The sequence below is a fragment of the Odontesthes bonariensis genome, chromosome 9, assembly GCF_027942865.1.
Source record: "Odontesthes bonariensis isolate fOdoBon6 chromosome 9, fOdoBon6.hap1, whole genome shotgun sequence".
Lineage (NCBI taxonomy): Eukaryota > Metazoa > Chordata > Actinopteri > Atheriniformes > Atherinopsidae > Odontesthes > Odontesthes bonariensis.
The window spans coordinates 8,723,266-8,747,563 of NC_134514.1; the positions used below are offsets into that span (position 1 = coordinate 8,723,266).

The 24,298-nt window shown below is 39.0% G+C and overlaps 1 protein-coding gene across 1 annotated transcript in view; it reads right to left on the reverse strand.

Annotated features, from left to right (window-relative positions):
• Positions 1-367: 367 nt before the first annotated feature.
• LOC142389015 (glycerophosphodiester phosphodiesterase domain-containing protein 5-like) overlaps positions 368-24,298 on the reverse strand; it is a 40,735-nt gene continuing 16,804 nt past the window's right edge. The window contains exons 2-17 of the mRNA XM_075474566.1: positions 21,285-21,347; positions 18,450-18,555; positions 17,868-17,971; positions 16,998-17,091; positions 16,249-16,308; positions 16,065-16,163; positions 15,623-15,716; positions 13,298-13,443; positions 12,266-12,348; positions 11,275-11,425; positions 10,746-10,964; positions 10,370-10,527; positions 8,317-8,464; positions 6,981-7,063; positions 4,636-4,715; positions 368-2,351 (exon numbers count right to left, since the gene is read on the reverse strand). Coding sequence (XP_075330681.1) covers positions 2,245-2,351; positions 4,636-4,715; positions 6,981-7,063; positions 8,317-8,464; positions 10,370-10,527; positions 10,746-10,964; positions 11,275-11,425; positions 12,266-12,348; positions 13,298-13,443; positions 15,623-15,716; positions 16,065-16,163; positions 16,249-16,308; positions 16,998-17,091; positions 17,868-17,971; positions 18,450-18,555; positions 21,285-21,347 — 1,795 coding nt within the window. The 3' untranslated portion in view covers positions 368-2,244. The remainder of the gene's footprint in view (positions 2,352-4,635; positions 4,716-6,980; positions 7,064-8,316; positions 8,465-10,369; positions 10,528-10,745; positions 10,965-11,274; positions 11,426-12,265; positions 12,349-13,297; positions 13,444-15,622; positions 15,717-16,064; positions 16,164-16,248; positions 16,309-16,997; positions 17,092-17,867; positions 17,972-18,449; positions 18,556-21,284; positions 21,348-24,298) is intronic.

Below are 24,298 nucleotides of genomic sequence, written 5' to 3' on the forward strand. Positions count from 1 at the left end.
CAAAACCTGGCCTGAAGTGTCCCAAAAACAGGAGACGGGGCGACCTCACTGAACAGAACTTATTATGTGCCTCCAAGGAGAATTAGCCAGAAACCATTGTTATATTTTCTAAATTAATTCCTCAACATTTACAATCATGGGTGAATAAAGGGATTTTGATACTTATCAGTGAAAACAAATCCACAGTTTTATTTTATTGGCACTTACTGCAGCGCGTCCGGCTTCATCTCCAACACCGTGCCGCAAACTGGCGCCGACGCTCTGAGTTTCAGATCTAATAAGATGAGGTTAGTACAGAAAGGATGGTTTCTTTTAAACTTTACAGTTTGGCACAAATTTGAAGAAGCCAAACTAAAAAGCACCCCCAGCCAAAACACATTTCACTTTAATTCAAACAAATACAGACTAATAAAACCGTCTCAAGCCCCGAGTTTACATTCATCCTGTCAGTTCAACAGTTCTTTACCTTAGATCACACACGCTGATACAAAGTTAAAGGAGACCTATGACGCTCACTTCCAGCTCAATATGTTCATTCTGAGGCTCCATTAGAGCAAGTCTGCAAAATTCACAGATGGAATAATTAAATAAAGTAAAAGTTATCCTGCGTCTGGCTGAAAAACTCCCATCTTACAGGCTTCATCCTCCTGACTCGGCCGGCTTTATGTAAAATAATTTTTAATTTATGATCAAAAAAGGAAACTAATTGAATCAAACTGAGCATGTTTGATTCTACAGATGTTGACAGTAGACTGCAAGAACATCAGCAACAACACAGATTACAGAAGGGCAGAATAATGCTCATTATCTCCTTCGTGTTTCACAAAACAGTGGAGTATATTTTCAGTCACAATATGCCCCTAATGATAGATGTAAATATGGAAAATATGCAACAATGTGGTCTGAAGTGGAATTCCACTCGCAGCGTGGATTATTTGTATAATAGAGACCGATGTTTGCATCTATTCCCATAAAAACCAAACTAGGGAAGCTGCCCGACAGTCAAAAAGCTCAGTTTTCTCTTCCTGGCAACAAACTAAACCAACTTCATTCATTAAATCAACATTTCTGCTGGTCATAAAACTGTAACTGTTGTATGTGAATCAGCCTTATGGTTGAAGTTTAGAGAGATGGGGCACATGCTCCGGTTAATCTGATGTTTAGATGTTGACTCCACCCACTCTGCAGCTGCGTCCCGGTGCCATGACGGTGCGGACTGACTCGTCGGTATGATCATGTTTTCCAGGATAATAATATATACTAGAGTATCGGCGACATACAGCCCAGAACATTTTATATAAAAACAAATCAACTTTCAGGCTTTAAATGCATTGAGGTTGAAGCTGTGGACACACTTAAAGAGAAGCTGTACCCGAGTAGATGAACAAACAAAGAAATCTGTAATGAGCCGATGTTAGCTTGTTGCTAAAATAACAACAGGAGCAGTCTGAAGTCTGGGATGACTTCACTTCAGTCTACAGAAACAGGAACAAGCATAATACGTCTCCTTTAAGTCACGGTTTGAAAGTTTTGTCTACGGCATCTGAAAAGCTGACGATGAAAGCTTGTGCATAAAATATGAGTCAGTTTTATCACCGTCCAGATGTCTCCTGCTTCCATAACCACGAGCTTCCACTGCTCCTCCTCTCACAAACTTTTGGTTTTCATTAACTACAATGAAGAGACAGAAAGAGTCAAAGAGAGTAAAGTTGTTTCTTCTTTTCTTCGTGAGGTTCACTTTCTCGGCTGGTGGTGTAGAATGATCAGATGAAATGTTCCTGAACATGGTTCACTGTCCCAACTTCTCAGGCGTTTAATGGCACCTATGAGATTATAGAACTGAAATGGATGGCGAGGCTCGGGATCTGATGCCCAGAGTCTCTCTGCTCGGTCTCTGATCGCAGATCAGTGAAGGTTCGACGGTTCAGTTTTGCAGGAGAGAGGATGAGAGAGGAAGTGGGGAGAAAAATTAAAAGTTTGTTCTCTCTTACTTACCTAAAGATTTCCCGCTGTTCTGTTTCTAGTTGCTTAGTCTTGACACCCCCAAAATGCTCCCCACCCCCTTTTTTAATAATCCTTTCCCCCCATCGGGACAGATAAAGCATTGTTTAATTAAAAGTTCGTCCATTTTTGGGTGTTAAACTCTTGATGGTTAATAGTTCTGTTTATTTAGTCATCATCTCCCCTTTTCTGTGGGTGTGTTTTTCCCCCTTTCCGTCTCTCTGCCCCCCCCCTCTCTCTCAGTCACTCCTCTGTGATGGTGGGCAGGTGAGGAGTAGTGGGTGAACTGGGCGAGCTCAGTAGGTCAGGCCGGACATTGACGCTGGAGATGGACCACACATCGCTCAACTCTGCAGGGGGAGAAAAATGTCAGACGGTTTAGAGTTCACGCCTCACATGTGAAGAGGCATCGTGGGTATCACAGAGGCCAGACTGGGAGGGAGGAAGGAGGAGTTAAGGAGAAACTCAGCTGGGATGGTTGAATACAAACAGATAATTGAGCACAGGTGATATATAAAGAGGTGTAAGAAGAAAATATAAATGGACAGAAAAGACACGAAGGGGACACAGAGTACATCATTCATCCTGTTTCACAATCTTAAAGACAGCGATCTGGATCTACTCCAGAATTAAACGGGTTTTCTTTTACTTTTGTGGCTTGATGAAGCATGATGGAAGTTCACATGTAGCACAATGAATGCTAATTCACAGGTTTCATACACCCTTCTTCTCTTTATACATAGTTTGCAGCTTTTTATGTACAGTTGGGCCTTTTCAACTAAATCACAAGGAGTGGGGAAAACTCTCCCCTAAAGCATCTCCTTCTCTCAGCCAGAAACTAGATATATTGTTTTTGTACAGAGGTAAATGGGATTGTGTCAGACACAAACATCAATTTCTTGTCTTGTAGCTGCATAAATTAAAGGGATAATCCGGAGTAAAATGCACTTTAGATCAATTTACGGGATGTTGGGAGTACATACGTTGAGTTGACATCAAAATCATGTCATTCGGATGTGTTTTGAGAATTTTGATTTGACCGTTTTTAGCCAAAAGTGGTTAGCCTGGAAGTGATGAGGGCATATCGTATCGCCGCTACAAAATGCTATTTTTATACCTCTTCTACAGCTCCAAACAACATAACGTGGTAGTGAGTAGAGGGTCCCTAAAGCCAAAGCGAAGTGTCCCGAGGTCTTCATGTGGTCGGATAGAGAGTCCAGAATGAATTTAATCAAGCCAGTACCTTTCCGGAAATGTTGCTAGTGCAGCTGCCGCTAAAGACAGTGGTGAAGTTGGTTTGATATTGGATATTCGGATATTCGACAGATATTCACAATAAGAAAATAAAGTGTCTTTTTTTTCCAATACCTCCCAAGTCTTGTGACCTAGTGACTCCAAACCAATGCAGAATAGTTCTACTATGTAGTACCAACCACACACAACTTTTTTTTACATCAATTGTATGCAACATCCCGTAAATTGATCTAAAGTGCATTTTACTCCGGATTATCCCTTTAAGCTTGGACCACAAACTGGTTATACGGTGGAGTTTAATTCAATTTTTCTACGAGAAACAGAGAAAATTCTGCAGAGCAAAAAGGGAACACGGATCATACAAGGTTACTGAAGGGCTGACATGGCATGCAAGGTGTCATGGGTTGAAGACCAAGGGGAGGGAGACGAGTGCTCCAGCAGGGGGTTCAGAGTGGAGGGGATTCCAGCGAACACAGATGGCCTCTGAAGAGTCTGACACACACACACCCACAAAAACAACAGAGACACAAACAATACAAGGAAATCACTGCATGCAAAGATGTTTAGCATTAAATAATAACATTTCTCTGCTGATCCGGCACAGCTTAGCAGAGAATCCTTAATTCAAACCTGCTGCTCTGTTGAACCTAACTGGACTGACTGTATTGATCAGCAGGGGAGGAGCTGGTATCGGTGTTGATGAGTAGGACGGGAAGGCGTCGGTGTTGCTCTAACAACCTGGATATTTATTGTTAAATACAGGAACTGCGTATCACTTACAGCTGCTGATTATGGACAAAAGAATCATTCGCTTAGAGGTCCTGAAAAAGATGGAAACTGACTAAATATTTCTTATAAAAGCTGTTTTGTTTTGTTTTTTTTAATCAGGATAGATTCAGGCTACATTTATGTAGTAATGAACGTTTCAGATGCCCAAATATATTTGGTCAAAATAAAGAACATCAAAGAACGATAAAAGATTGTTTCAAATAAAGTTTTTACGTTCACTCAAGGTGCATTTTGCCTTTTTCAGAGAGGAGAGAACTTTTTTTCCTAAATAAGTTGTAAGATGACCAACTGACACTAGCTAAATATATATATATATATATATATATTTTCTTTTTCTCACAGAGATGACTGCAAAGATGACCGTTTTTGGCTTTTTATTTCTACTAAAACTTTGCTCTTTTTATTACAGCGATGCGTAACTGAACTTGTTGTGCCGCACTCTGACAACACAACACAGCCTGGTTTATTCGTGCAAATCCTATATTTTTATTCTATTTTTCCACATCAGTAATGGTCTTGTTTGAATTTACCCGACAATGGAAACGCAGCTTATAATGCAGCTACAAGAGTAAAAGGAAAACATACTCGTACCTGTTCTGAACTTGCTGTACGGTCCGTTCTCGTGAGTCTGACGGCTGCCGGACCAGAAGGGCAGGCCTCTTTCTCTCCACCTGCGACACACAGCAGATGCACAGATCAGAGGAGCGGGGCACAGCCGGGTGTTTCTGTGCCTATCAAAGGGCTTCGAGCCTGCCGTATGTGGCGATGTAAGTGCTTTGATGTGCGTGTGAGGGGTCCAGGTGAGTGATGACCAAAGCCCATAAAAATAAAAGGGACAGAAGAGGGGCTGATGATGAAAGAGAGGATGCAAAAATAACAAATGTTAAAAAAAACAAAGAGGAGGCATCCCCTTGTGTTAAAGAGCTGGCAGGAAGACTTACAGCTGTTCTGAACACATCTTTGTACATTATGCTGTATTAATGTTGTGTAAAACTAAATATTATATAAATAATTAATAAATAAATAAATAAAAGTAGTTATATAAATAATATATAACTACTTTTTCTGGGGAAAAAAACTGTTATAAATCTGAATGATATAATGAGAGTTTTTTTCATCTTTTCCCTCTTTAATGAGACTAAATCCAGCCCAAAGCTACCCAGTGAACTTTCTCTGGAATAAATTAAATTATAATTATTATTTTGGTGTTTTAGGCCTCCACCAACCAATAAATGTCCAGTTTATATCCAAGTCTGTCCAGATAAGTATAAGAAAGTTAACGAAGACATTCACTAAGCTTGTTTACATGATACTAGAAAAAAAAAACTAAATTATCTTTTAAAATGCAACTAAACATGTTTTTCTTGCATGTAAAAAGTTCCACAAAATTACACATTTTAAACCAACAGAAGACACTTTGACAGCTCATTTTCTCTGTAATGCCTCCAGACTTTTCTTCCTGGACTTGCCAACATCACCATGAAATACATCAAATGACACCTGCTTCACAATCTACCATTTTTGACCAAAGGGATGACAAATCATGGTCTTTCTGGCCTCATGAAAGAAAGACCTCCACCTTTAAGGTGAAGAAACGGAGCGTTAGAAGATGATTTGTGAACAATAATGCATGAAAACCTATCCTCAAATCATAAATGTGCCAATGAGCATTCTATGAGTACTTTAATAGTTGGACAGCAAAGATTAGCTTGAACAGAAGGTATCTGACACGATGTGAAAACAATCTACATCTTTGTTTCTGACTTATGAAAGAATAATGGCTGTTAATGCAAAAAACTATGACGTGAATACTGTTGTGTCGCAGTGAAGCTGAGCTTTGTGACGCGTCATTAATTTGTTGTTATGAGCTATTTTAAGACATTTTAGGGAAAATCTTAAAATGAGAAGCACAAAGATTCTTGAGTTATGCCCAAAACTCACCCAGAGTCCATGTGAATCAACCTCCAGGGACCCCCTATTGGGTCCTTTTTGCCTCTTTTACATTTTTAAGAGTAAATATTTTTTGCCTGTGTCAATGCTAATGGCATCAGATTTTTGTATATAGTCTAATTTACCCGTCACATACGGTGATACGTGTGTCTACCCTTTCAATCTGAGCCTTTGGGTTCAAAATGTAATCTTTTGACATTTTTCATGAAATTACATATTTAACCACTAGTTGGCAGCAGAGCTAATGTAGGAGCCCCTCTGGGTTTAAAAAAAAAAACTGTCTGGATGAGTTGATAATGAGTTAAAGGAGTGCTGTGAATGTGCTAGAGAAACTATTTTGTGTGTATGTGTGAGTTTTTGTGTTAATATCTCACAGAAATCCACCACCACCTGCCTCTTTTCTTGTCAAAAATAACGGGTGCTGTTATGACACAAATGGCATAAAAAGTGTAAATAATATTTAAAAAGTGAATAAAGACTTCATAGTTCTGATTAGGGCTGATGGTGATTCCTATTTTTTTTCCACACTTTCAAAGCTTAAATCTTTTAATCTATACAATTATAGAGGGAGTGTTAAAGGTACAAGTCAGTATAACCACACAGGGTTGGATTAGAGGCAGAATTTAACTCACAGATTTACATTTCTGAGTAAAAACCTACTCCAATGACATCGCTTTCTTTGTGGGAGTCTTTTTAACCAAAAAAGGCCCGTTATTAATGATAAAGCTGGATTTTCTGACTTTAAAAGCAAAGAGGTTGAGAGCAGGAGAATACAGAGACCCACACTTTTCACTCTCACTCTTAACTAAAGGACACATCTGCCTTCACTTTCCCCACATTATCAGGCTACAGTTACATCTAAGATTACATATCAGTCAGAAAAGCTCACAGATTATCAGTACGACTCAGCCCTGAAGAGCCTCACCCAGCCAGACGTTTCAAAGAACTGAGGAAGGTAATTACGTCTGTGTGCATGCATGTCTCACCAGTGGAATATGAAAATTGCAAAGATAAGGAAGGCAGACACCACATCAGTAAGAATCCACATCAGACTGTATTCTTCTGGAGTCTAGAAGGAGACAAAGACAGGGTTGATTTTATGAGCTGAAACCAAGGATGCTGAGATTCATCGAGACATGAATAACATTATTTCCCTTGGCTGACAAAAAGGACTCTCCTATGAAACTCTTAATCAGAGTAGGTGTGTAGGTGGCGATAGAGTGTGTGATGAAACTGTATATTCTTAACACACCCACAATACTTGACAACAGTAAATTATCAGTCTGATAAAGAACAATCAAACCTCCCACATGGACAAAGTCCAAAGACAAGATGTCCAGATGACAATGTCCTCACTGGAATAACACTAAGACATTTAAAAACCAAAGTGCATCACAGATCTCTGTCTGTATCTTTAAAAACTCGGGTAAATAAGGTGCAGCCTGTCCGTGGAGACATTTAAAAGTAAATAACAAGATTTTAAAATCAATGCTCTGATGAAAACAGGGAGCAACAGCACGATGATCTGGTCTTTTTTTTTACTTTCCAGTTAGAAGATGAGCGGCAGCATTCTGGATTAAAGAGTCTTCTGAACAAACTGCATCTGGACAGACGTACGATGAGTTACAGTAATCGAGCCGAGACGATATGAAGGCATGGATCAGCCCCTCCGAATCTTTATGGGGGGGATCGGGCTTCACTTCTGCTGTGGTTCTTAACTGATAGAAACTACACCTGACAACTGAAGAGATCTGTTTATCAAACTTAAAAGCTCTGTCAGAATAAATAACAAGGTTTTTTTTTTTGTTTTGTTTTTTTTAACAGTTAATGGACCTAAAATAATCATATCTGGAGTTTCAAAATGTGCGAATACGATCATTTCAGTTAACGGCCACAACAAACTCCTTTTTGAGGATTTTAAGGGTAAATAAACTTGGAAATCGTCGGCGAAACAGCAAAAGGAAGTGCGTTTCTCAAAGATTGAAGCAAGCAGCAGCAGATATAAAGAACTAAATACTGCCGGGTGTCTTCAATGAGACAAACTCCTGTAAAGAAGCATGAAAAATTCATGGTAGAAATGGTTCTAACTGGTAACTACGTAACGAAATTCTCACATCTTCTATAACAAAAAGTTTGAAACACAAAATAAGATGATAACTTTTGCCTTTTTCCCTTTAACTAACCAAAGAAACACCAGTAATGGTTCCCTTAGATCTAACACTTCTTTGTCCAGTGAAACAGAAGAACACAGTAACGATGTATTTAAAATATAATGTGAACTTCAGGACAGCAGCTATCATGATATGTGTAGAACGTGCTCACCATGAGGAAGAGTGGCTTGTTGATGCTGGACAGGATGTTGATGGAGTTGGTGGTTACGGACTGTGCTCCAGCACACCAGGCCAGAGTGTAGAGCCACGGCTGGCTGATCACATACAGGTTGGTACTGATGTTCACCGACTGGTATTTACTGTACAAACAGAGGGGAAAGAGTCAAAGAGTCTCCTGAGACTTAAAAAAAGTGACCACATCCTGACCTGTGAAACAGTGATTTTATTCTGTTATTCAGATATTCAGTTCCCTCTACGTATATACTCCTGTTTTCAGTTGGTCACCGTCAGATCATTTCTTGTAGTAAATTATCTGTATTTCTACGGTGAGTTCTTAGTTTGTTTCTGCCCCGTTGAATAGTGATTAAAGCCTTAAAGATCATCTGCTGGCTTCGCCTCACTCTTCTCTCATTAGCCGCATAGGGACTGATGAGACGCAACCGTCTGCGACAGTGATGTGTTACTTTAGCCGCCACATTCAACAACAAAACAAAACAAAACAAAACAAAACAAAACAAAACAAAACAAAACAAAACAAAACAAAACCCGGTAAAAGTAAGGAGAGAAGAAAAAAACAGGAGGCCACCGTGTTCATGGTCTGCATGATGGTGATATTAATCATGGACGATCACATCGGGCGTCTAACATGGAGGCTGGCAGAGCTCACAGAGAGAGTCAGGAGACGCAGGATGGAGCGCAGGCCGTAGTTCTTGGTTTCATGAAGGAAGGAGAGCAGAGCGCCGCAGACAAAGGAGACCACGTGGAGGTTTAACTTATTAAACACGCCAAGGTTGAGTCCGTGTCGTATGAGGAAACATTTCAGCCTGACAACATGACAAGGGGCGGAGCTACCGACCACCAAACACCTCTGTCAGATGTGTTCCTATGGAAACCAGAACAGACCCAGCTGAGGAGAAGGAGCTAAAATGGTTATAGGAACTGAGGGCGATGGAACCGAGTTCCTGTATGTGCGAATGAGGGGAAAAACGGCCCCGTTCCTGAAAAGGTTATAGGAACTGCAGAAGGTTCCTACAGAGGGACGCGCCTAAAGTCCCCTCCTCCACAATCCCCAACAGTTAATATTTGTACAAATATTACATATACATATATCTAAAAGCCAATATTCAATGTGATTTAAAAAAAGACAGATAATCAACTAGTATCAATGTGACAGTATGTTCTTCATGTAGTTCATTAAAGAGGGAAAAGTATTATTTTTCCTTTATTTAGTTACTATGAAGATGCACAGTTTAAAAAAAAACACTTCTTTTTAACATAATCTGCAGGTAATTATTATCATACAAGCATCCAGCAAATAAGGTGCCATCCAAGTTGAAATGTTTATGTTTGATAAGTTCTTAAAGTTTAGATGAATCAACGATAATAAGAAAAAACGAAGTCAGTGGATTGTGTCTCATTAAAATCTGTCACTTTGTGTGAGTCATTCAACCAGGTTCTTCCTCCCAGAGCTTCTGTTTATGCTCGACCTCCCACTCGTTTCTCAGATCCTTTTCTTGTCGTCTCCCGTGGCTCGTCTCTACCTCCTCCACTGCTTCTCCAAAGTTGTCTCTTTCCTGTCTTTTCTCCCTCGACTAATTTTCCTTTCCTCCACTTGCCTAATTTTGTCCACTAAGCATCTCCCACTTGCTCTTTACTTCCAATCTTTTCACTCCGCTCACTTCCAGTGAGTTACAAACGTAATGCAGACACACAGAGAAGGTAGAAATTGCTCTTTTTTTTAAAGGATGTATATAAATGACCACATAATGGAGTGCTTCAGGGTACTGTGTGTGGGCATTTGTGTTTTTTATCCACTCATACATTTAGTTTTACAAAGCAACTTTTGCAGTGTGAACATAACCGTTTCGTCATTTCTGATTTCAGTTTTTATTGTGATCTTTTTTTTTTTTTTTTACCATAAATGTGTTTTCTGTAGATTTTTTTTTACAAATTGTTACAAGTGAAGCAATCACAACTCTTTAGGCTCAAAACTGCCTGATATATCATAATACTTCATGACTTATTGCATTCCAGTGACTGTTTACCGGATCTGCTGTTGAGACATGGTGCTGTAGTGAAGGTTAAGTCTGATGATGTGGTTGTCTGTCAGCTCCTGAATAGAGGCCTTTTCTCCAGAGGTCTGCTGCAGCTCTGGGTCAACAGCGTGGACCAGCTCCCTGTCTTCAGACGGCAGCCACAGCACCTGTACACACAAAAATCATCAGAAAATCATTCAACCACACAGACACAAGGAACTCAATTAATTAAACACTCAACTATGAAACTAGGAGTGGATAAAACTCAATAAAAGCTGTGATTGTGTTTGTAGAATGATGCTAAACTGCATCACTGAATCTCATCAAAGTCCACAAAAGTCAATAAACAATATTACTTTCTGCACACATCCACCTTGAACAGTACCTGTGAGGAGTTGATGTGGGCCTGTACGACCTGCAGAGTGGTATTGATGTATGAGTGACTGTAAGGATGTCCATGTGGGGGCCTGCGCAGATCAAACAGCACTATTCTGCTGCTGCGGGACGCTACCTCCAGGAACTGGACCAGGGAGGGAACAGACTGGTTTTGGGCCTGGGAGCGATCCATCTCAGACAGGGATGATGCAGTTCCAAACGGATCCCCCTGTAATAAACAAGTGGGTGGAAAGCAGTGATGAAAAAAGGTAAAGGAATTATCAATAAATAGTTTTTTCAGCGAGTTAACTATATTCAAATTTAAAGTTCTAAACATAGAGGGCCTTAAATATTGAATTTTCATAATTTTACACAAACCAAGACAGTACTTTAATCTGTTTTAGCAAAATAAATAACTCAACAATTCAATGTTTGGCCTCCAATCTTCATAAAACTGAAAGTAAGGCAAGTCTGACTGGCTGCTGTGAAGAAGATTTGGGGAATGTTGTGTTGAGTGTGCACGTGTTTGCTGATCGCACCGATAAGAACCAGTCGCCAGCATTCAGCTGCTGCAACTCGGCCCACGTAAACATGGAGGCATCGAGGTGCGATCGATTTGGGAAAACCTCAGCAACATTTGTGGTCCTCCTCAGAGTGGAGTCGTGCATCAGGAAGGGAACGCCATCGTAACTAAAGACAGAGGTGAAAATATTCAGTGAGTGTCAGCGTGAGGATTCAAATTGTGAGGAAAACAATGAGTGATGACAATAAAATGTGAATTAAGTCTGACTGTCATAAGATATTTAACTAATTCATGAACACACAACAAGAAATCTGGGAAACTATCTGCACATTTAATCATATAAGTGATGTATACACAGCTAAATTACACAAGATCTGCCATGTAGCCACAATCATTTATGCAGGACACAAGCACACACTTGATTTTTACACACATGAAAGAACCACTAACCTCACCTGGGTCACAAACAGCATCAGATTAAGCTAACCCGCTAATGCTGGGTCATACCATGCTGCTAATCCCCCTGTGTTCAGGCTGTAAAATAGTGTGATAAAACAAAAGCTATGGGCTAATGGCAGGGCTAAAGGCTAACTGGATTGGCCTGGCAGTAATCACCTTAGCACAGAGAGTCGCACAAAGCCTCTGATCTTTATAATTAACATAAAGACACAGACTTAGCCGCAGTTCACTGGAAATTTACAACTCTTGTTGATAACTTTAGCAGCAAGCAAACAAGTTTAACTACAATTCGAATATAATTAACTTATATATTCAATTCAAGGCCATCACTAATCATAAGTTTGGCTAATGCAGGGTTGCCAACTCAAAGTTATGACACGAAAAACCCCTCTGAGGCTCAGATTCATGCCGTCCACACAAATCTGCCAGCAAATACATCTAATCATGTTATAGCGTGTTTGGATATGTGACCATGGGGTGGGTGTAGACCCTCTATACACACTCTGTTACAGTGAATAATAGAATAACAATATATGAAAAGTTAATACCTGATGGTGACGTCAGTCTCCAGTCCATCTCCTCCGGCTTCCACCGCCTTTTCAAATGACATCACAGTATTTTCTGGAGCAAGCTACAGATACATGCAACAAAAACAGAATCACAAAGAATACACATTCAGCTTATAGTTACAATGTGCACTCCTTCAGAGGACAGAGGTTGATGTCTGAAATATCATTATTAAAATTAGAAGAAGAAACAGACTTTAACCCTCAAAGGTGCTCACGTCAATACCTCTAAATAAAAAAATGTAATCATGGTTTAAATGCTTTGCCACACAGTAACTTAAGTTCTGCGGCTGTATTACAGCTGGAACCTCAACAGGAAGCTTTGGGAAGGTTATATTCAAGAACTGTATGAACAAAACACACAAGTTATTCCTACAATATCTGATCTGACGCTATGTGGCGTCAAAACTTTATTCCAGGAAGGGAAACTATACTGTTGCAGTATATTTTACAACAGATAGTCAGCGTAGAGTTATAATGAAAGGCTGTTGTAGTGGGTTTGCTCAGTCTGCTCCGTCTCTTCTCGTTCTTGTTGCCTTTGTGTTGTGTTTTCAGTTCAGTCCGTCTTCCAGGGGTTTCTGATCTGCAGGTACCAACCCCACCAACCTGCCCAGTGTTCATTTAGTGTCTTAGCTGATTCTTTCTTAACAAGTGGAGAGGGACATGAAAGCGGGATGGCACGCAGTGTGGGACACGTTTCAGGACTTGAACCTCGGCCTGCTGCACCTATGTACATGGAGTGCCCACTAAACCAGTTGAACACCCCTCATTCTTCTCCTGATGTGCCCTCACCATAACTAGTCAAGGCATATTCACACCTTCCCAGAGTCTGATTCTGCTGGAGCATTCTTGTTGTTAAGGTTTTCTTTTCTTCCAATGAAGCTAAGTCAAAGGTCCTGGTCAAAGGAAACTGGTTTGTTTTTGTTCTTCTGTAAAATTCCCTGAGATGGCTTTTTGTTATGAATTAGCAGAATAGTGTATACATATAACAGATTTCACAGTTAGGATTCTCACCATTGGAGCTCCTTTGTGTCCAATGAGAGTTGGGGCAGATCCCAGTGTTCCTGCCTCTTTAATGCACGGTGAGTACATTCCCAGAGGAACCAGGAAGAGCGAGAACAGCACAGACAGGTAGAGACCCAGGACAGCAACCTGACGCACTGAGAAACACAAGAAAAGAAAGAAAGAAATCTACATTGAACACATCTTAAACATGAGTTATAAAGTGTAACAGAAGTTTACTGATGTAAGAATTACGACTTGATAAGGATAATGAACTGTAAATCTTCTCTGAGAGGATCAAAGTGGTGGTCTGCTGCTGAAACCCCAAAAAATATGAGCAGCAGGCAAACAGATGCCCGACTGTGTCGTAGTCAAATCCAAACTCTGGTATTTATTGCAAATATTCCACAAATTTATTGGAATTATAGAGAAAACTGTTCAAGCATAAAATTCAAATCACTTTACCATTTATAAACATGAATAACAATAAATAATAAAGTGGATTTTAAAGTTGGTTTATCACAGGAAAGAGTAGATGACTCAAGGAAGAAGATCATTGATCAAATTCCCTTTGTTTTAGAAAGTTTAAAGCATATTTCACAACAAACCATGAATGTCATTTGTCCTGGGATACACTTTTACATCACAAGAGTAAGTTGTTACAAAGTTAAAGCTCCAGAATTGGATTGTCTTTTATTGGACTGGTTTAAGTTATCTGTAAAATGCTTTGAAAAGACTTTGGTTGTAAATTTGCACAATATAAATAAACTGAATAAAACTGAGAGTTCAGCTAAATTAAGGTAGTATTAAAGAAAATATTTTAAACCGTTTCAGGTAAACTTAATCTCCTTCAACTTCCAGGTGAGAAAATCTGTGAAAAACTTAACTCTCTTACATGGTTATTCAGACATACGTGCTGCTTATTCTGTACGACTGAAACACAGAGTGAAAGAAGTACTGATGAATAAAGTAAATCAGTAAAAGCCCTTTAATCAAGATACATTGGTGTTATTTTCCTCAATATATGCACTAAAAAAAAGAAAATAGGTGCTGCTCTGGTGGAAATGTCAACATGTGCTCTTTGTCATACTCCATAATGTTTCCTCTCACTGAGAATTTCAGCATGACTCAACACAGCCACACCAACGACCAGCATGCACACACACACGCACACAAACCCTCGACCAGCTGTCTTAACAATTTGTGATGGAGTCACTTCAGATGACTCGTGTGTTTTTCTATGTATTCTTTCCTGCTGTATGTGGGTGCTTAGCTTCATACAGTGAAACAGAGCCAAGCTACATCCCAGCACTCTGGTAAACGTTTCTCTCCTGTCAGCCTTTTACAGGAGACCCCTGATATGACTCAGCATCACTGTAGCTGCTGAATCACCACGGCAACAAGGAACAGTACCCATGGAGACTAGATGAGAGGAGAAAGGAGAGGCAGATACTTGGTGGTCAAAGCCATTCGGAGGAGAGTGAAAAAAATCAGAAAGAAACAATGAATTCTGGAAATAAACCCAAACATAACCGAAGGAAACGGCAGCGAAAGGGACGGAGCAACAAGAGAGGTGATCAGAATGACCCAAGAGATGAAAAGGCAAACATTTGACATTTTCCCTTAAGTGGATAGACAAAGAAAAAGAAAACATAGTAGAGCAATAGAGTAATATACAGCTGTATAGTTCATCTAAGAATAAAATGCGTCACATTGTGATGGATCAGTCTGATTCAAATGGGCACAACTCTGTTCTACTCCAACTGAAACTTTAATAGAAAAACCTTCAGCCAGCAGGTAATATAACAATCTAATCTGTCCTCCCAGTACGAGCAATGACAGTCTGCTTGTCATTAATCTCTTTTGTTCTCTCTCCCATCGTTTATTACAGACTTCTAAACTATCCTGAGGAGCCAGGATAAACAGTTTGAGGGTCTAAATTGAGACGACTCAAACAGATCAAATTAAATAACTTTACAGGCATGAAAATTTTAAACAAGTTATAGATTTACACTGGATATCCTGTACATGTTGTAATAATTAAACAAGGACAATAGGATACACGTTGCATGAAGGTGTAATGACTTTTTACAGGATGTGTGTGTATTACATACAAATCCAAATCTTCACCATCATTACCTAGCTCATTATGTAAATAAGTTAAAGGAGTGTATTTCTCGAGTCCTGCTAGTTTTCCTCAGGGCAGTATTTGCAGGTTATGTCTAATCTAATCTATAGAAATGCTGTGACTGGGCAGCTCTAATTACAGTCAAAGTCCCACCACAATCTCAATGTTGCATCAAGCATGACAAAGATAACACTCATCAGCTTGCTTACCTTTCTTGTTCATGCGGAAGAAGTGCAATGCGACAGGCCAGGAGAGAATTGCCATTAGTGAGACAGCACCCAAATGGAGGAAAGGTGCAGTCACCTGAAGATAATGAAACAGAAATGTCAGTCAAAACATGAAACACAACAAAAGAAAGAAAGAAATCTACATTGAACACAAACAAATACATTTGGAAGCTTCTTAAACATGAGTTATAAAGTGTAACAGAAGTTTACTGATGTAAGAATTATGACTTGATAAGGATAATGAACTGTAAATCTTCTCTGAGAGGATCAAAGTGGTGGTCTGCTGCTGAAACCCCAAACATATGAGCGGCAGGCCAACTGATGCCCAACTGGGTCGAAATACACAAGATGCAATGTTTTTCAAATCATAAAAAGGGTAATAAAAGATCTCCTTTGATTGGTTGGTGTGCCAGTTTTAGCTAACCTGCAGGGAGAGGAGGAGAGTCTTCCATTCCTTGCTCCACAGGTCAGACAGGATGGCAGTGGCGGTGACGGAAAATGCCAACGTCACTATGATGCCGGTCTGGAAAGAAATCAAAAACTTCTATAAGGAGGAACAGAAAAACATAAAGCTTCTTTATTCTTTCTTTATATCTGCGAGCGTCTACCTTGTGGCTCCAGTGCAGGTACAGCCTCTGACCCTCAGTCAGCAGACACACCGCCAGGACCTGAAAAAGACGTTAGATACAGTTGGGTCAAGAAATACGTCCGAGCTTATTAGAATATAAATCTAAAATAAAACATATGTTGACATCAAAATGTTCATGAACTGTAATCATAAGAAATATTCTTTAATAAGCCAAACAATATGTATCTTTTAAACTTCACTGTTTACGTGTTTTCTTTAACTTTGGCCTTTTTAAAACTGCATATCACAATAAAATAATTTACTTTTTCAATAAATCTCTCAAATCCTCATGAATTCTGTGACTCAGCAGAGTTAAGAAAACAATATTGTTAAACTTGAAATGTGCTTCATGAGTCTTATTGACTTAATATTTGTCTATTTTGTGTTATTTGATAAGTTTTACGTAACATTTGACAGAAAAGCACACAAGCTTCAACAGTAAATGTCATGCAAAGTGCTGGGATGCCCAATGGATAATCTGTGCTGTGCCCAGTGAAACACACTGGTTCAAGCTCTCTGGTATAGTGAGAAAAATTAAATATAATGACCTAAAAATCTGTTACAACAACACAAAGGTATTCTTAGCACCTCTTGGTTTAAACTAAGAACAAAGAAACAAAAGTATCATCAATTCTCTGAATTTACTAGAGATATGTTTTCATTTTGCTTCTGGATCACATTTTACATTTCCAGGGATCAGATATGTTGATACTTTATCAGCATGTGTACCAATAACAGGGCGATGTATGTGAAGAGAGAAGCAGCAACGGCTAGCAGGACTAGGGACCAGGGGAACCAGAAACCAAGAGTCCCAAAATTGAACCTGGGGACATATGAACAAAACACAAAAACAAAGAAAAAGATATCACATTCAGTTTGCATGATTAAAAGTTTTTTTTTCCTTCATATATTCATTTGTTTATTCTAAATTCCCTTTAAAAGCAAAACAGGAGCATCATGCACAGTGAGAGCTACTGGAGCAATGTTTCCTCTACAATTGTATGAACCTGGCAGCCTGATAGATGAAGGAAAGACCCGCGAGCCAGCCAGCTTGGAATATATTAAGAATAGATTAACTTAGAATAATATCAGGAAAATCCATTAGGAGATGGGAGGATATGATGCATTCAGCATGCATGACTTTAGGCACAGAAAAGAAGAAATAGATGCAGCACAATGTTTATTTAATACTGCCGTTAGCTAGATTTGTTTGGAGAAGGAGAATTCATGTTTAAATCCTAATTTTGTAAATTATTCTGGGTTAGAATCAGTTCCTGATGCCTACTTGGAGCTTTGATCAATTATTACAGACAATGTTAATAAAACTGGAATATATAAACATCATGTGTTTTCCTTTTATGTGTCTCAAAGTCACTATTGGCTGATACATTTTATAAAATGGAGGTTTCGAGAGTTGGATCGTTTTAATAATCTGTAGGATGATCAGATTCACTTATAGTTTCATCACCTTTATAATACACAACAAATCCAGTATGATGACATAAAACAACAATAAAATGTATAATAAACCTACAACATCGATGAACTAACTGAGAATGTGTGCGTGTGCTTGTCAGCATGTGACTGTGAAACACCCACCAGTCAAAGTCATTGTAGTCATTCTGGGCTTCGCTCCAGAAATAGAGAAAAACAAAACTCAGGAAGAAGGTGAGGATCAGGAGGCCAAAGCTGCCACACTCCACCTGAAACACAGACAGTTTTCTTTTTGGTTTCTCTTCTTTAATTGGTCCCTAACAACTCGAGTCTTTTTAGTGTGCTTCTGTAAATGTACTGTAAATTATATGTACACTGAAAGATGCTTTAGAGGCATGTCTAAACTGTTTGGATGCAACACCGTCTGGCAGATTCAGAGGAAGTCAATCATATTACCTTGTGCATATGGAAGTGGTTATTTCTAAAAGCTGACAACGTATATACACATTTATATATATATATATAGATATATATCTATATATATATAGATATATATATATATATATGGAGAGAGAGAGAGAGAGATATGAACATGCTGACACTTTTTCGTAGAAAAGTTGTGACTAACTGTTGGAGTCAGCAGGCTGAACTGAGGAAAACTAGCTGGGGAATCAATACTGTCTGCACAATCAGCAAACCAACCAAATTTGACACTGTTTATAGATGGTGCTGTGTCCGTATGTTTACCTTGCTGCAGCAGCACTCTCCCGGCTGCGCCCGGGCTCTTTGGTATCGTCTCCATTGGCAGCCGTAGAGGCCAGCCAGGCAGGAGACAAAGGGCTGGTGTTCATACCTGTTACAGGCATTATGAGGCAAGCATCAGTCAACAGAGTTCATACTCATACATTTATATTTTCTAGAGGGTATGCACCTACGTCACTGCTCAACCTAGATGACATAGACACGGTCCTTAATATCACCTTAAAGTAAAGATTGTTGGTCTCAATAAGGATGATTGCGACCTTCTAAAGAATTTGTGGACCGTGGACATTATTAACTGGCCAGAAATCTGTTCTCCTGACATTTATACGTAGCTCTTTTGTCAAATTAAAAATCACAAAGCACACCTTGAAAGACTGAAAGTCTGGCCTAGTCGTACCTCACAGCAACATTTGTCAGCAAAATCTAGGTGTCGAGGACCTCAATCAAAATTTTGGTTGTCCACGGGCAGGTTTGTGCTGACCATTTTTATTTTATTCAAACTTGTATTATAGCATGTACTAAATTATAGTGTAGAATCAACTGTGTAGCACATGTTAAATGTGAACAGCTCAGATACCTCATGGCAGTGCTTCCCAACCCTGGTCCTTAAGGTTTAAAGCTGTGCATGTTTTCCACACGATTCAAATGAATGGGTCAGTTCTTCAGCTCTGTTCGGGCTGATGGGAGACCCATTCATTTGAATCTGGTGTCCTGAGCACAGAAACATGGAAAACATGCAGGGCGGTGCGCCTTGAGGACCAGGGTTGGGAGACACTGCTTTAGGGGAACACTTTTAGCCTCTATCCTGTTTTTTAATCATATCTTTTCTCAATTATTCCCTTGATTTATTATTTTTGGAAAGCATTTGACCCATAAACCTGATGATCAGTGTTAAAAAGGCACATTAGAAGTGTGGTTTAATCAGCTTTAATATCATCTGTTAATGTTACTGTAAACCTTTTCCACAATGCAGACACAAAGCATCACTGTTTTTTCCATTAAGTGCAAAAACATTGTAGTTACAAAGAACTCAAATGGAGGATGAAAACTCAAAAATCTAGGTTTGTCTAAATATTGAAGCCTATAAAAATGACTCTCAATAAAAATCGAACATACTGGACACCAAAGGGCTCACTCACTGACTTTTTGTAAATTTGATTAAAGAAAACCTCAACATTTTTCTGAATCTGTTGGTACGATCGACTGCACAACAGCTCTTTCTCATTTTCAATGTGTCTTCTGTGTTTTTTTCCACTCAAAGTAACAGAGTACACTCATGTCCGATGACATCATGTGCATTCCCTTTATAAACACAGCTGACAAATAAATGGGGATAAAAAACACTGAACCATCAAATGCCACCTGTGGTTTCAGCGAATCTTGGTAAGCAATCCGCCCATTTGGTGTTTTCGCCATTAGATAATGAGAGCCCGTTCTAATATGTTGGTCCAAATTTTCCAACGGGTGTTTAACATGATTGACATATGATGATTTCTATCATTTCGATCCTCAAACATTAGATATTTAGAATGTTTAGATGTTAAGGATGAATGCACTTTAGTGGACGAGACGCCATGTTATGCCAATATGATACAACATAACAGAGCTACCAGCTCCCCACACTGTAGGGGGGGAAGGGTCCCAAATCATGATTTAAGATGTGGTAGCAGCCAGACGCAGCCTCCCTGAGTCTATCTTTCAACTTGTGCTGAAAGAGCGAACTTCAAACCATCTATCAGTTTTTAAATTGTGTTGATAGGCCAAGTAAAACCAGACTTAGGATAAATAATCAATGCCATGCTTTTTCCTGAAGAATGCCATCACGTTTGGAGCAGGAAGAAACTGTGAGAACAGGCTATTCTATGTAAAGTGCTCGCTGTGGTTTTCACAGTATAAAAAATAACTTTTTCCTCTTCGGATTTGCTGTTTTTTGTGTGATTTTAGGTCTAAAGTGTTAAATCAGCATGTCAAAATGAGAAGATAACTATAAAGCCACACATGTGAGGTTGTGATGAAAGAAATTACACCAAGCAAGGCAAAGTTTTTAGTTTTTAAAGTGAAATATAAAGGTAAAATCCAAAGTAAAGGCCTATTATACACGTTTTGGAAGGATCTCTTGAAAGCCATTAACAGAAACAGCTTTACAAGGTCAACAAAAGTTCTAAACATCTCAACTCAAACTGTGAGGTTTAGTTATTCTTAACCCTTCATGTAAATATGAGACTTAGAACAGATTTTAATACAGCACTCACATCTAATAAGCTATGAAGCTGAATCCGGATTTAATCAAATGCTATAAAATAAGGGTTTCATAGAAAGATAGCAGTTATGCTCACTGTTCACAAACATATAAAAAATATAGCACTTTAAATGATGCAGTCAGATTTTGAGAGTGTGACTCATCATTATGTTCAGACAGAGTGTAGGCTGGTGGAGCACCGAACTAACAGTTTTCCATAAGTGCTGCTTCCAAAAAAAAAGTAAAGGTCATCCAGAGTACTGAGGACATTTTGTTAAAGTAGATTTAGCTGCTGAGTACTTTGGTTTTCTTTGAAATAGTCTTATGATGCTTTAAAACAAAGAAAATCATATTAAGCCACAGCGTATTACCAACACCAATGTAAACTATCTTTAAGCTCGTGTAAAAATAGCCTCTCTATACATTTCTAAAGGGTATTTAAAATAACAGCGACTTACTGCAGCATTCATTTATAAAGAAAGCTATTAGAATGAGTTTAAAGGTTGTAAATTCACCCTGTAAGTGATGAAAAGGTCAGTTTCATCACTTACGGGCGCCGATGGTGGTGTGTTTTTCTGTACCTTTGCAGCAGCTGCCGCCGCACCACCTTTAACTTCCCCAGCTTCGGTCTGGTCACGGGCGTTCACTCACCCACGGCCCGGCATCACAGAGACAGAGAGAGGGGGAGACGGAGGAAAAGGGGGGAGGAGGGAGGTTGAGGATGGAAGATAACGAGGCTCCACCCTATCTTCACCTAGCAGGGAAGAAGAAAGTTTGAATCACTTTAAAGATGTTTGCAGGAAAATTAAACCCAGCAGGTCAGTGTGAGTCCTGGTTTTATTCCTGTGCCCTGCTTGAAATAACCCGGGAGATAAAAATGCTCTCACAGAAATATGCGCTGACCCATATTTGACGGTCTTTGCTGAAGATGTGTTACTCATAAGAACTACCACCACAAAAACGAACAAATCTGTAATTTACTGACGCTGTTTGCCAGTTAAATTAAATTAAATTAAATTATACTAACAGGCCATAAAGGGAGTCAGTCAGTCAGCTAGTGTGTCTTTCCAATCAACAACAACATCTTGATACTATCCAAACAATCTCCTTTCGCCGCTTGAAACAACCTGAACAGAGCATTATGTGTTGTTGTGTTGAGAGATTTAGAAGAGGTTTTAACATTTTACAAAACAAGACCTTGATCTTGTATGCCTCAAATGATTTGTCACGCTGTACTTAATACTTTGTGAATAAAACCTTTTAATAAAAGACATTGAGCATATTCAGATTTGCAGATATAAGGTGATTCTAATGACAAATACCTGCTTAATCCAATTTGGGGTACTTGTGTGAAATATATTGTATGTATTCTTGATTTATAGCCAAACTAATCAGTGTAGCCTCGAGTCCAATCCTTGATATTTAATGTTCACAAGAAAGAATCAGACCACCTGGAAACATCACATCTGGGACCATAGCTGTCACTAGCACAGAGGTATAAAGCAGATTCATGTTGTTTACTTAAAGCTTTCTGTTTAACAACAAGAGCAGCAGTGTAGTCTGATAATCATTGTTATGCAACAGCTCCAGTAATCCACTTAACCTAACACCACAGTAATTAACCAATCAGCCAACCAGTGAAGCCAGTGATCTGTCACTCGATTAGTCAACAGGTCAAAAGCTTCAGGGTAATAAGCATTCCCTTCCCTTACATCTGAGACAAAAATAAAGATATTCTGTAACAACCTCAGCGATCTCCATAAACCTTTATTTATGTAAAAATTAAATCAATCGCTAATAGTCATTACAGAGTTATCACTTGTGCTCGATAAGGTAATGTTCTTAAATTTAACTTTGACCCGGATCGCAGAGGAAACCCAGAGAAACAGAGCTCCGTTTGATCCTAATGAATTTCAGACCCAGATGAGTGGCCTGAATATACTTGATGTGGGTCAAACAACAGCTTTGAACAGCGAGCCTGAGTTAACCCATTTAGGCCTAAAACGCCTGGAAAAGAATGCCTGTAAAACCTATGGCCGATTTCAGAAAGACCCCCTAAAACCTGAAGTTTTTCTGGAAATTCAGCAATAGTGTCAACACCTACTAAATGATTGATTTCTCAGACTCTGTAGCAAATAGAAACAAAATTCAAAAAGTATTTGAGAGCTTACACCCGTGGCTTTCTTTGGAAATTGAGTTTATTTACATACACCTTCACGAAAATAGAAAATGTAAAAAGTAAAGTGCAGGAACAGCACTATTTTTAATTAAAAAAAACAGTAATAAAATAAAGTAAAAAGTAAAGTGCAGGAACAGCACTATTTTCAAATCAAATAAAATTTAATTTTATATTTAAATTATTTATTTATCTATTTATTTAATCGCCAGTAATCTCTTCGTACTGGCAGCACAAGGGGCCCATACACATTCCAATAAACGTTTCCATCTCCGGCACAGTTACGTGTGACCACCTTGCCATCTTTGCTCGAGCTGGAGTCTGAAGTACCTGGTCACTGTATCTATTCGTCTCGGAAACGAGATGCGCCCAAAGCTCCTCAGTAAAAATATGATTAAATGCCTGCAACGGTGTGGCATCTGCAGGAAAATCGACTTTCACCCCTGGTGTGCGGTTGAAATCTCTCCGTCGATTACGGTGGTAATTGTCACTCTTCCACTCACATTCAAACCCTTCAAAATCATCCTCGTCGTTATCGTCATCTTTAAACATATGTGCTAGCCATAAATCTCCATCAATTGGGTCAGCACGTTCATCAGCATCATCAAAGCGAAGAAACTCTTCACAATCGCTACCGTCTGAACTGTCTTCCCACTGAAAGTCCTCCATGCTTGTTCGATGTAACTTAACTTCAAAACAATGTCACGAGGAACATGACGACACTCTCACGTGTCTGTTATAATGCATTTCATTGGCGCAGAGGTCAATAATTGGTTCAAAACAACCCTTATACAGGAAAAAAAAGACGTGTACGCTTTCCCGGGCCTTAATGGTAGAATAACGCAACAGCGCCCCCGGCTTTTAAAGGTAGAAATGCGGCAACGCTTTCCCGGCCTAAATGGGTTAAGCATGAAAAGGTCAGCTAAATTACTCAAAATGGTTTCCATTACAAAAACTTTATTGACCAGTGAATGAACTGGTTTTGTCATAAATTTTGTGATATAGAGCATTGGTAATCGTTAACCCAACGTGAGGTCATCATTTGCACCGTTGTATAGATGTTAAGGTGGTAGATTGTTAGCACAGTGGTAATGTTAGTCCTAAACACACCATTGTTACATTAATGCATTATGTTGATGTCTGAATGTGCATGTTGTTTGACTCTTAAATAATCAAAAAGTTACAAAAAATTAGTTTTTCTGTAATCACAGTACACTGCTCCACTAAAAAAAACATTCATTTGTAGTTCTTGAAGTTTCAACCATCAACAGTTTATCTGAAGACTGATTAAATCTCCTGACAGCAGCACTGCAACCTCACACCAAACACAAAAACTACATTATAGATTAGTTTGTCTATTCTACACTTTTAAACAAATATCAGTAATCCTATTTTACCCGCCGAGTTAATAAAAAACTT